Raw genomic sequence first — 13806 nt, forward strand, 5'->3', positions numbered from 1 at the left:
CACCGTCGTGTTCCTCGCCGTCGAGCGGTGGGCCGCCGACGGCGGATGTCCTCGTTCTCGCCGCTGATGCGATTTCGACATCGCCTTCCTTGACGTCGAGGGGTGCGAGGCCTTCGGTGGCGAATGGGCACGCCGGTGATGGCTCGACGTCGATCGGCGGGTTGCCGTCGACGGAGATCTGCCCCTGCGGTGGCCATGTTCTCTCGACGCCGTATCCTTCGACGTCGGTCGGGTCGCCGTCGACGGCGATCTCTGGCGGTGAGATGGTGGCAGCGACGACGTCGACGGGGAACAAACAGGTATCTTCCTACCTGCTGACATCGATCTAGCCTGTCTCTCCTGAGAATGGCTTGTTGGCTGCCTGGGAAGCGAAGAGGATGATGTTTTCTGCTTCTCGTGAAGCCCATGAAGCCTGATCTTCTCCCTGTCCTTCAGAGTCCTCTTTGACATGTTCTTGCAGTGTTTGCAAGTGTCAGGGCAGTGACTCTGAGGCAGGCACACAATGCAGAGAGTGTGTGGATCTGACTGGGCCTTCTTCTTCCCGAAGGAAGGGCATTTCACAAAAAGTGAAGGCATTTTTCAGTCAGGAAAAGACTTCCAGACTCAGACAATGATGTTAGATGTCGAGTAAAGATGGAAAAAACGCTGTTCTGAAGTATTTTTCTGAGAAAAACTCAGAAAAACTGAGAGCTCAATGCTCCAGGATCCTCTCAGAAGAAGCCGGAAAAAAGAACTGACCTAACTGTGAACCAACTGTCACCTCTCCTTCACCCCTGAGGCATGGTGGGATACTGGAGGTGCTCACGGTCTTAAAGGCACGGTGCCAAAGTTTTTATGGTTCTCCTGTGTTAACCTGCATGCAGCCTATTGGCTAAGAATGCTCCATTGTTTTTCAATGTAGTTTTTTCTCTTTTTTCTCTGATGATTACTACTGCTTATTTCCCTAGGCCCAGTTTTGGGGCTTTGGTAGATATTTTTTCTCTTATTGTAATTTTGTAAAGATTTAAAAAAAAAAAAAAAAACTCCATAGAAATAAAGCATTTTAGCCTGTTTATGATTATAGCCTGCATTGCTGTTTTACACATGTATATATGAGTTTAGTATGAAAATTTGTCTACTAAAAATGCTATATATATTTTTCGTGCATATTTCATACTTTATATATGTGTATTTTATATATGCTCCGGGGTCCCCGCACAAGGGTGGGAATATTCAATGTTTATGACTATTGATGAGGATCCCCTGGAAGAGAACTGATGGTACTTACACCTTGTGCCAGGTCCAGTTATCCCTTATCAGTAGATTAGTAGTGTTCTAGCAGCTTAGGCTGATAGAGGTAGCTATAGCAGAGCAGCTTAGGCTGAACTAGGTGACATGCAAAGCTCCTACTATACCACTTATATCATATAGCACTATATCATAAGTAACACAATACTCAGAGTTACTAAAAATAACGGTACTTTATTTTAGTGACAATATGCCAAAAATATCTCAGAGGATATACTCCCTTAGGAGGTAAGTAAAATACACAAAATATACACACAAACCAAAATCAGGTAAGTCTTTCTCTTTCTTGTCATATTTTAAGTTTTCTCTCTCCTGCTTTGGGTCAAGCATGATTAGGATAAATAGGTGTTGGTGGGCCCCACCCTAAACCACCAGCTCTAATTAAGCACTGTTCAGTGACAAATTAATCTATAGTCCATATGCTGCAACAGCTTCATGATGGGCTGATGAAGTTGCTGTATGTCAAACTCTAACAGTAACGTGCTAAGACTTGTCTCTCGCTCCCTTCACAGATATGAACATGAAAACTTATGTCACTCACATTGCCTGACAAAACACATGTTGAATGGCTCCTTATCGACTGGTGTAAACGTGAATGACATTGGCAGCAGAAACAATGAGTGAAAGAGGCTGATACACTGGCCAGTCCATATATATACGGTGAAGTGGGTTGATTCAGAATGTGAGTGACAACTCAACAGAGCAATGGCTGAAGTGGGCCGCAACAAAGCCCCACAAAAAGGATTTCACTCTTTCAACATAGTTACTACTTCAAATGTATGTCAGTATGCCCATATAATAAAACATAGACGGACACACTTCCTGTTGACCCTTTGATACATTGATATTTCACCAATATTTTTCTAAAGCCAGACATACTGGCCTGCTCACTGGCTTTCATTAGAGTTAAAAGTCCAGGAATTGACAATGGCTTGTACACAAACAACTTCTAGAGACATTTGATTTTTGTGTGTAATTACATTATAACCTTTTGTTGCTTTCAGCTAGACTCCTCCCTTACTACATGAATAACTATCTCGAAATGCTTATATTGCTCAGCAGTAGCGACCATACCTCTTTTCGCCACATTTTGCTCAGAGAGGAACTTCTCCAGGTTCAACCTCAATGGGATCTCCACACCATGGTTCCCATGAGTACCATCATCCACTAGAATGAAGTGTGAGTGATTGGTGTCCAGGCAAAACAGGGAGCCCTGGTTCTCTTCATCCAATGTGTATTCCACAGGCTCCATCGTCTATAAATGATCACAGGAAGAGGGGCAAAACAGCAACAAAATGAATATAGCACAGCCATGACTTTTAAGAGTTCAAACACATAATAGTCACAGATCTACATATGTGTAATTGTCGAGGTGCAACTACTTTAAAATCACCACTCTTAGCCAAGTGCTTACTTCAGAATCATTGCACCAACCTGAATGCCCAGCTAGGAATCATCAGACCTGACATTGCAGATTGTGTGTGTTGGTGGGGAGAAAAAGGTAAAGTCGACATGGCATTCCCCTCAGGCTGCCATGCCCACAACCCACTGCCTGTGGCATTACTAGGTCACACCTCTAGCAGCCCTTACAGCCCTAAGGCAGGGTGCACTATACCACAGGTGAGGGCATACCTGCATGAGCAAAATGCCCCTATCGTCTACGTCCACTCTTAAACATTTTAAGTGCATTGTGGCCATATTGAGCACATGAGCTCTGAATGTTTCACTACGAACTCCATAGCTCCATGATGGTTCCAATGAAGACTGGGAAGCTGGTATCAAACTTCTCAGCACAATAAACCCACACTGTAGGAAAGTAGCCTCTTTCTAGGATGGTTAACCCCACTTTTGGCCTGTTTGTGAGTGTGTGTCAGTATGTTTTTACGGTGTCACTGGGTTCCTGCTAGCCAAGAACCCAGTGCTCATTGATAAAAACCTATATGTCAGTGTGTTTTGCCAGTCTCACTGGGATCCTGCTAGCCAGGACCCCAGTGCTCATAATTTGTGGCCTTATGTGTATGCCTGTGTGGTGCCTAACTGTATCACTGATGCTCTGCTAACCAGAACCTCAGTGACTATGCTCTCTCTGCTTTTACATTTGTCACTGTAGGCCAGTGACTACATTTACCAATTTCAATTGGCATACTGGACCTCCCTTATAAGTCCCTAGTATATGGTGTAGGGGTCTGGCCTGGCTTGTAGTGGGCACCAAAGATACTTACACCTTGTGCCAGGTCCAGTTATCCCTTATTAGTACAACAGAGGTGTTTCTAGCAGCTTAGGCTGATAGAAGGTAGCTATGGCAAAGCAGCTTAGGCTGAACTAGGAGACATGCAAAGCTCCTACTATACCACTTATATCATATGCACAATATGGATTAGTTACTTACCTGTAAATCCTAGTTCTCTTCCAGGGGTATCCTCATCAAAGTCATAAACATTGAATATTCCCGCCCTTGTGCGGGGACCCCGGAGCATATATATATAAAATACATACATATTATCATGTGTAAAACAGCAATGCAGGCTATAATCATAAATAGGCTAAAATGCTTTATTTCTATGCAAGTTTTTTTTTTTTTTTATATTATAAAATCACAATAGATCATAAATATCTACCTAAGCCCCAAAAACTGGACTTAGGGAAGTAAACAGCAGTAAATATCAGAGAAAAATAGAAAAAACCACATTGAAAAACAATGAAGCATTCTTAGCCAATAGGCTGCATGCAGGTTAACACAGGAGAACCATAAAAACTTTGGCACCGTGCCTTTAAGACCCTGAGCACCTCCAGTATCCCACCATGCCTCAGGGGTGAAGGGAAGGTGACAGTTGGTTCACAGTTAGGTCAGTACTTTTTTACGGTGACAATCTGTGTAACTGATCAGAAAGATAATCTGTCCTGCACTTCTAGGAAACTTAAGTCCGGGGAGGAGGGTGGGTTGTTTATGACTTTGATGAGGATACCCCTGGAAGAGAACTAGGATTTACAGGTAAGTAACTAATCCTTCTCTTCCAGGGGATCCTCATCAATAGTCATAAACATTGAATAGATTAGCAAGCCCATCCCTAAACTCTGCGGACTGTCCGAAAGAAGTGCAGGAAAGAATACATATTCATGCAAATAGATTTCTAAGAGAGGCCTGCCCCACCTGGGCATCCGCTCTTGCATCCGAGTCTAAACAGTAATGCTTAGTAAAGGTATGCACAGACTTCCATGTAGCAGCCTTACAAATCTCGGAAATTGGTACATTGTTAAGGAGGGCAGCAGTAGCCGCTTTTCCCCTTGTGGAATGCGCTTTTGGCCTAGCCAGTAATTGCTTATTAGCCAGTTGGTAAGTGTTAACAATACAAGACACAATCCATCTTGATATAGTTCGTTTAGACGCTGCCTCTCCTGTTCTTAAATGACCATAATTCAGAAACAAATGGTTAGAATGTCTAATCGGTTTTGTTTTGTCCAAATAGAATTTCAGCACTCTTTTTAAGTCTAAAGAATGCAATGCTTTCTCAGCCGGAGTCTCCGGATTGGGAAAGAAAGTCGGTAAAGATATAGTCTGATTGATATGGAATTCTGACACCACCTTCGGAAGGAAAGATGGGTGAGTTCGCAGAACCACTCTATTATCGTGAAAAAACGTGTACGGTTCTCTGCAAGACAGAGCCTGAATTTCGCTGACCCTCCTCGCTGAAGTAATGGCCACCAAAAAAGCCGTCTTCCACGTAAGGTGCTGTAAAGAGGCCTTGTGGATAGGTTCAAAAGGAGGGCCCATAAGTTTTGACAGGACTACATTCAGTTCCCATGGAGGAGAAGGTCTCCGAATGGGAGGAAAAACCTTTTTCAAGCCTTCTAAAAAATCCTTGACTACAGGTATCGTAAAGAAGGATTCCTGAGAAGGCGACTTACGATACGCTGTAATTGCAGACAAATGAACCTTAATAGAAGATACCTGCAGACCAGACTTCGCCAGATGAAGTAAATAGGATAGTATGACGTCCTCCTGAGCTCGTATGGGATTTATACCTTGTTGAGAGCACCAGATGTAAAATCTCTTCCACTTAAAAGCGTAAGAACGCCGCGTGGAAGGTCGTTTTGACTCTTTCAAGATGCTCATGCACTCCTGTGAGAGCCCTAGGTGCCCATACTGTAGGAATTCAGGAGCCATGCTGTCAAGCTCAGAGAGGGAAGGTTGGGATGTAGGATTCTGCCTTCCATTCTGCTCAGGAGATCCGGTCTGTACGGCAACCTCCTGTGAGGTCTTTCCGATAAGTTGAGTAGGTCCGTGTACCAGAATTGGCGGGGCCATTGTGGCGCTATCAGAATCATTCTGGTTCTGGAGTTGTAAAATTTGTTGATTACTGCCGGTATGAGGGGAATCGGTGGAAAGGCGTAGAGAAATGTCCCTGACCAGTTGATCAACAGGGCATTCCCTTGAGATCCCGGACGGCAGAACCTGGACGCGAAGTCTGGGCATTTCTTGTTTGTTTCGTCTGCAAAGAGATCCAACTGAGGTCGACCCCATTGACCGAAGATGTCCTCGACGACTTCGTCGTGTAGCACCCAGTCGTGCGCGTCTTCCAGATGTCTGCTCAGGAAATCTGCCTCTACGTTTTGCTGACCTGGCAGGTGTACCGCTGTGATAGACATTCCCCTGGCCAGGAGCCAATGCCATATCGTTTGGGATTCTCGAGACAGAGGTAGTGATCTTGTTCCCCCCTGTTTGTTCAGGTAATACATTGTGGTTGTATTGTCTGTCTGAATTAGGATAGATTTCCCCTGAACCAATGGAGAGAAAGATTTGAGAGCCAGATGGACTGCTCTGAGTTCCAGTAGATTTATGTGATAGTTCTTTTCCTTGTCGGACCACAGACCCTGAGCTTGGAAGGAACCCAGATGAGCACCCCAACCCTGAAGAGACGCATCCGTTACCAGAGTGTCGACTGGAATTGTCTGGTGAAACGGAGAACCTATCGACAGGTGAGGTCTGTGCATCCACCATTGTAGTGATTGAAAAGCCACTGCTGGTAGTCGAACTCTGTCCTCCCAGTGACCAGTCTTTTGGCTCCAATTGTTCTCTAATGCCTCCTGAAGGGGCCTCATGCGCAGCCTGGCATTCGGGACAATGAAGATGCATGAAGCCATGGAGCCCAGAAGCGATGTCACCTGACGAGCTGTAGGTGCATCGGCTGTTAATAGATGTTGACACTTCCTGTGGATTGATAAAAATCGTTCCTCCGAAGGATACACTCTTTGGAGCTCTGTGTTTAGTATCGCTCCCAGGTAGTGGAGGTTTTGTGTTGGAATCAAGGTTGACTTGTCGTGGTTGATTTGAAGACCTAGAGACTCGAAAGTTCTTAGAACGATATCTCGATGTTTTCTCGCCTGATCCGGAGATGAGGCCTTCACTAGCCAGTCGTCCAGGTAGGGGTAGACGAATATTTTTTGTCTTCGAAGGTGTGCCGCTACCACTCCTACACATTTTGAAAAGACTCGGGGTGCAGACTTCAGGCCGAATGGAAGGACTCTGAATTGGTAGTGCTGTGACGCTATCTGGAAACGTAAAAATTTCCGATGTTTGGTTGCTATTGGGATGTGAAAATATGCATCCTGTAGGTCGATGGAGCACATCCAGTCTCCCTGATGCAGTTGCGGGACAATCTGGTGAAGGGCTAGCATCCTGAACTTTTGTTTTCTTATGTACTTGTTCAGGAGCCGTAAGTCCAGAATTGGTCTGAAGAGGCCCTGTTGACCTTTTTTCGCCACCAGAAAGTAACGGGAGTACACCCCTTTTCCTTTTTGTGCCGGAGGAACCTTTTCTACAGCTTTCTTTTGTAGGAGTGCGAGAACTTCCTTGCGTAGCAGGCTGAGATGAGAAGGAAAACACCTTGCTGGCGGCAAGTGTGGAGGAGGTTTTTTGAAAAGGAGAGAATAGCCATGTTCGACAATATTGAGCACCCATTTGTCTTTTGTGATTGAGTGCCACTCGCGAAGATGATGCGTAACACTTCCCCCCACCGGAGTGGTGCACAGTGTTGAGGGAAGCAATGCCTCATTGCTTTGATGGTGTCTTTGCTGTAGACTGTTGAGGTCTACTTGACCCTCTGTCTCTTGTGGGTCTACGTGCCTGAAACAGGGGACGTCCCTGTCGTTGTTGTGGCCTTTGAGACCAGTGAGGGGTTTGAACCCTCTGCTGGAATGGTCGTCTGTCATACGGCCTGTACCTCCGCCTGAAGTCTTTTTTACGTTCCAGGCCCACTGCCCTCATCGTGTCGACTTCCGTTTTCATTCGGGCCATCTCTTCATCCGCGTGGGTACCGAACAACGAACTCCCGCTGAATGGGAGGTTCAAAATGCGCTGCTGTGCTTCCTGTTTCAGACCCGTGAGCCGTAGCCAGGAAGACCTCCTAGCGCAGATTCCGTGCGCATACCCATGCGCAGCCAAATCCGCCCCGTCCGCCGCCGCGCTGATGACCTGGTTAGATACTAGGCCCCCTTCCTGCAAGATTTCCTGGAAGTCCTGTCTATCTTCCCTGGGCAACTTTTCTGTAAATCTGTGGAGTGAGTCCCACAGAGAGCGGTCATATCTGCCCAGAAGTGCTGAGGCGCTGGAGACCTTCATAGCAGATGCCGCCGTACCGCACATCTTTCTCCCCAGAGAGTCTAGGTGTCTGCTCTCCTTATCCGGGGGGACTGTGGAAGATGATGCCACAGAGTGTGTTTTTCTAGCTGCGGCTAAGATCACAGAGTCCGGTGGCGGATCCTTCCGCAGGAATAAAGGATCTTGTTCCGGAGCTTTGTATTTCTTTTGAATCCTAGCCGGGGCAGACTTGAGAGTGGTTGGAGACAGAAAAGTGTCCATAGTCGGTTGCAGCAAACCCGGTACTAGTGGCAGCAGTTTTCTCGAGACTGATCTGTGTTGTAGGGTCTCAAAGATAACTGAGGATGAGGTGGCCGGCTCCGGTACCTCAATATTTAGCTTCTGCGCTCCCCTTAGAAGAACCACATTAAAAGTGGTGATATCATCCACCGGGGAAATCCTAGCAGGTGGAGAATCTGTGAGTGTGGGGGAGTAGCGCCCCACAGACGATCCTGAAGAAGACCAAGAAGGTGATCTTCTGCGTGGTGTTCGTGACCTGGTTCTCCTTCGGGAACGGGACCTGCTCCGAGAGGCTGTAGCAGAGTGTGCAGGTCTTGTGGTCGGCTGACGAGAAGCAGAACGAGCCCGTCCTGCTCTAGCTGTAGGCGATGGCGTTCTCGGTAATGAGGCAGTAGGAGAATACATCCTCGAGTATTGTGAATCCGGGGATGCTGTGATGGGAGAAACATGCCCCGATGCTCTGGAATGGGATGATGCACTCCTTATAGAGACCACCGGTGAGGGAGCTTTGTCCGCTGGCTCTACTGCCTGTGACACAGCTGAAGGTTGTGTCGACGTCGATTGCATCCTCGACGTCGAAGGTTGCGATGGCTGGTCTGCTCTCGACGTCGAAGGTCTTGACGTCGGAGGTCCTGCCGTCGAGTGTCTTGACGCCGATCGCCTATCGCGGGACCTGGACCTACTCGCCGTCGTGTGTCTCGACGTTGAGTGGCGAGTGGTCGACGGCGGATGTTCATGCCGTCGAGGTGTTTTTGGTGTCGTGTCCTTCGACGCCAAGGGGTGAGACGTTCTCAACGGCGAACGGGAGCGCCGGAGATGACTCGACGTCGAACGGCGGCCTGCCGTCGACGGAGATGTACCCCTGTGTCCATGTTTTGACGTTTTGTCCCTCGACGTCGGTCTGGTCGCCGTCGACGTCGATCTATGCCGGTGAGACGGTGGTGCCGATGACGTCGATGGAGAACAAACAGGTACAATCCTACCTGTCGACGTCGATCGGGCCATTCCTTCTGCTGTAGGTCTGGGAAGTGAAGAGGATGTTGACTTTTTCCTCTCCTGAAGCCCATGTAGCCTGATCTTCTCTCTGTCTTTGAGAGTCCTCCTTGACATGTTCTTACAATACTTGCAGGTGTCAGGACAGTGACTCTGTGGCAGGCAGACAATACACAGAGAGTGTGGGTCTGACTGGGCTTTCTTCTTCCCACAAGAGGGACATTTTACAAAAAGAGATGGCATTTTTCTGTCAGAAAAAACCTTCCTAGCTCAGACAAAGATGTTACTTGTCGAGTGAAAAGTGAAAAAACGCTTTTTTAAAGAATTTTTCTGAGGAAAACTCAAAAAAACTGAGAGCTCAATGCTCCAGGATCCTCTCAGAAGAAGCCGGAAAAAAGAACTGACCTAACTGTGAACCAACTGTCACCTTCCCTTCACCCCTGAGGCATGGTGGGATACTGGAGGTGCTCAGGGTCTTAAAGGCACGGTGCCAAAGTTTTTATGGTTCTCCTGTGTTAACCTGCATGCAGCCTATTGGCTAAGAATGCTTCATTGTTTTTCAATGTGTTTTTTTCTATTTTTCTCTGATATTTACTGCTGTTTACTTCCCTAAGTCCAGTTTTTGGGGCTTAGGTAGATATTTATGATCTATTGTGATTTTATAATATAAAAAAAAAAAAAAAAAAAAAATTGCATAGAAATAAAGCATTTTAGCCTATTTATGATTATAGCCTGCATTGCTGTTTTACACATGATAATATGTATGTATTTTATATATATATGCTCTGGGGTCCCCGCACAAGGGCGGGAATATTCAATGTTTATGACTATTGATGAGGATCCCCTGGAAGAGAACATAAGAAAACACAATACACAGAGCTACTAAAAATAAAGGTAACCTATTTTTATGACAATATGCCACAAGTATCTCAGTGAGTACCCTCAGTAAGAAGGTAAGTAATGTACACAAGTTATATGTACACAAACCATAAATAGGTAAGTAAGAGTCAGAAAAGTAATGCAAACAGTGTAGAATTACAATAGGTTGCAATAGGCAAGCATAGGTCTAGGGGCAACACAAACCATATATTCCAAAAGTGGAATGAGAATCACGAATGGACCCCAGACCTATGGGAGCTTGTAGAGGGTCGCTGGGACTGTAAGAAAACAGTCAGGGTGTCCAAGATACTCCACCCCAACACCCTGAAAAGTAGGAGTAAAGTACACCTACTACCCCAAAAGAGCACAATAGTCGTGATAGGGGGATTCTGCAAGAACCACAAACACCAGCAGTGCACTGAAAACGGATTGCTCGACCTTAGGACCTGCAAAGCAAGGGGACCATGTCCAATAGTCGCAACAGTGTCCAGGGGGGGCAGGAGCCCAGGAAACCCCGGATGAAGGTGCAAGGAAGCTGCCTCCGGATGCAAGAAGCTTGGAATTCTGCAAGAACGAAGAGGACTAGGAACTTCTCCTTTGGATGGAAGATGTCCCACGTCGCAATGAAGGTTGCAGGAGTATTCCCACGCAGAAATACCGCCAACAAGCCTTGCTAGCCTCAAGGGTCGCGGTAGAGGTTTTTGGGTGCTGCTGAGGACCAGGAAGGACCAGGATGTCGCCCCTTGGAGGAGGAGACAGAGGGGGCGCTCAGCAACTCAGAGAGCCCATACAGAAGCAGGCAGCACCCGCAGAAGTACCTGAACAGGCACTTGGAAGATTTGTGAACCGGAGTCCACGCAGAGTTACAAAAGAGGGTCCCACGACGTCGGTGGCCAACGCAGCGGGTTGAGCACTGCAGGACGGAGTGCTGGGGACCCAGGCTAGGCTGTGCACAAAGGAAATCCTGAAAGAGTACACTGAAGCCGGAGCAGCTGCAAATCACGCAGTACACAGGTTTGCAGTCTAGCGTAGGGAGGCAGGGATTTACCTCCACCAAACTTGGACTGAAGGGCCACTGGGAGTCACTTGGGTAGAGTTCCTGTGTTCCAGGGACCACGCTCGTCAGGATGAGAGGGGACCCAGAGGACCAGTAATGCAGTCTTTTGGTGCCTGCGTTAGCAGGGGGAAGATTCCATCGACCCACAGGAGATTTCTTCTGGTGCAGGGTGAAGGCAGGTTACCCCCAGAGCATGCACCACCAGGAAACAGTCGAGAAAGCCGGCAGGATGAGGCGCTACAATGTTGCTGGAAGTCGTCTTGCTACTTTGTTGCGGTTTTGCAGGCGTCCTGGAGCAGTCAGCGGTCGATCCTTGATAGAAGTCAAAGAGGGAGATACAGAGGAACTGTGGTGAGCTCTTGCATTCGTTATCTGAAGAATTCCCCAAAGCAGAGACCCTAAATAGCCAGAAAAGGAGGTTTGGCTACCAAGAAAGGAGGATTGGCTACCAAGAAAGATAAGAGCCTATCAGAGGGGGTCTCTGACGTCACCTGCTGGCACTGGCCACTCAGAGCAGTCCAGTGTGCCACCAACACCTCTGTTTCCAAGATGGCAGAGGTCTGGTACACACTGGAGGAGCTCTGGGCACCTCCCCGGGAAGTACTGGTCAGGGGAGTGGTCACTCCGCTTTCCTTTGTCCAGTTTCGCACCAGAGCAGGACTGGGGAATCCCTGAACTGGTGTAGACTGGCTTATGCAGAGATGGGCACCTTCTGTGCCCATCAAAGCATTTCCAGAGGCTGGGGGAGGCTACTCCTCCCCAGCCCTTCACACCTATTTCCAAAGGGAGAGGGTGTAACACCCTCTCTCAGAGGAAATGCTTTGTTCTGTCTTCCTGGGCCAGGGATGCCTGGACCCCAGGAGGGCAGAATCCTGTCTGAGGGGTTGGCAGCAGCAGCAGCTGCACTGGAAACCCCGGAAAGGCAGTTTGGCAGTACTCAGGTTCTGTGCTAGAGACCCGGGGGATCATGGAATTTCCCCCCAATACCAGAATGGTATTGGGGTGACAATTCCATGACCTTAGACAAGTTACATGGCCATGTTCAGAGTTACCATTGTGACGCTATACATAGGTAGTGACCTATGTATAGTGCACGCGTGTAATGGTGTCCCCACACTCACAAAGTCCGGGGAATTTGCCCTGAACGATGTGGGAGCACCTTGGCTAGTGCCAGGGTGCCTACACACAGTAAGTAACTTGGCACCCAACCTTCACTAAGTGAGGATTAGACATATAGGTGACTTATAAGTTACTTATGTGCAGTGAAAAATGGCTGTGAAATAACGTGGACATTATTTCACTCACCCTCTCTCAGAAGAAATCCTTTGTTCTGCCTTCCTGGGACTGGGCTGCCCAGACCCCAGGAGGGCAGAGTCCTGTCTGAGGGGTTGGCAGCAGCAGCAGCTGCAGTGGAAACCCCGGAAAGGCATTTTGGCAGTAACCGGGTTCTGTGCTAGAGACTCAGGGGAATCATGATCTTAGACATGTTACATGGCCATGTTCGGAGTTACCATTGTGACGCTACACATAGGTAGTGACCTATGTGCAATGCATGCGTGTAATGGTGTCCCCGCACTCACAAAGTCCGGGTAATTTGCACTGAACAATGTGGGGGCACCTTGGCTAGTGCCAGGGTGCCCACACACTAAGTAACTTGGCACCTAACCTTCAAACAGTGAGGGTTAGACATACAGGTGACTTATAAGTTACTTATGTGCAGTGAAAAATGGCTGTGAAATAACGTGGACGTTATTTCACTCAGGGTGCAGTGGCAGTCCTGTGTAAGAATTGTCTGAGCTCCCTATAGGTGGCGAAAGAAATGATGCAGCCCATAGGGATCTCCTGGAACCCCAATACCCTGGGTACCTAGGTACCATATACAAGGGAATTAAATGGGTGTACCAGTGTGTCAATGAGAATTCGTTAAATTAGTCATTAGCCTCAGTGATACAGTTAGGCACCACACAGGGAACACATACAGGGCATACACTATGAGCACTGGGGTCCTGCCTAGCAGGATCCCAGTGAGACAAGGGCAGAAACAAACAAACATACATACAGTGAAAATGGGGTTAACATGCCAGGCAAGATGGTACTTTCCAACAGTGAAGTGGCAGCAGCTGTAGCTGCTTTGCAAGCCTCAGAGAGCTGGTTTGGCAGCTCTGGGGGTCCATGGTGGAGCCCCCAGGATGCATGGAATTGGCTCCCCAATACCACATTTGGAATGGGGGGACAATTCCATGACCTTAGACATGTACATGGCCATGTTCGGAGTTACCATTGTGAAGCTACACATAGGAATTGACCTATATGTAGTGCACACGTGTAAAGGCATCTCCAAACTCACAAAGTCCGGGGAAATGGCCCTGAACTATGTGGGGGCACCTTTGCTAGTGCAATGGTGCCCTCACACTTAGTAACTTTGCACCTAACCTTCAGCAAGTGAAGGTTAGACATATAGGTGACTTATAAGTTACTTAAGTGCGGTGAAAATGGCTGTGAAATAGTGTGTGCACTATTTCATGCAGGCCGCAGTGGCAGTCCTGTGTATTGGTTTGACTGAGCTCCCTATGGGTGGTAAAAGAAATGCTGCGGCCTCTATGGATCTCCTGGAACCCCAATGCCCTGGTACCTAGGTACCATATGTAGGAAAGTACCATCTTGCCTGGCATGTTACCCCCAATTTTCACTGTATGTATGTTGTTTTAGCCCT

At 47.6% G+C, this 13806-nt stretch overlaps 1 protein-coding gene across 1 annotated transcript in view; it reads right to left on the bottom strand.

The window, feature by feature from the left end:
- Positions 1 to 13806, bottom strand: part of LOC138249319 (transient receptor potential cation channel subfamily M member 2-like) — a 1037937-nt gene that overhangs the window by 874508 nt on the left and 149623 nt on the right. Inside the window, exon 5 of the mRNA XM_069203278.1 lies at positions 2362 to 2533. Coding sequence (XP_069059379.1) covers positions 2362 to 2533 — 172 coding nt within the window. The remainder of the gene's footprint in view (positions 1 to 2361; positions 2534 to 13806) is intronic.

The sequence above is a fragment of the Pleurodeles waltl genome, chromosome 8 (assembly GCF_031143425.1).
Source record: "Pleurodeles waltl isolate 20211129_DDA chromosome 8, aPleWal1.hap1.20221129, whole genome shotgun sequence".
NCBI classification, from domain to species: domain Eukaryota; kingdom Metazoa; phylum Chordata; class Amphibia; order Caudata; family Salamandridae; genus Pleurodeles; species Pleurodeles waltl.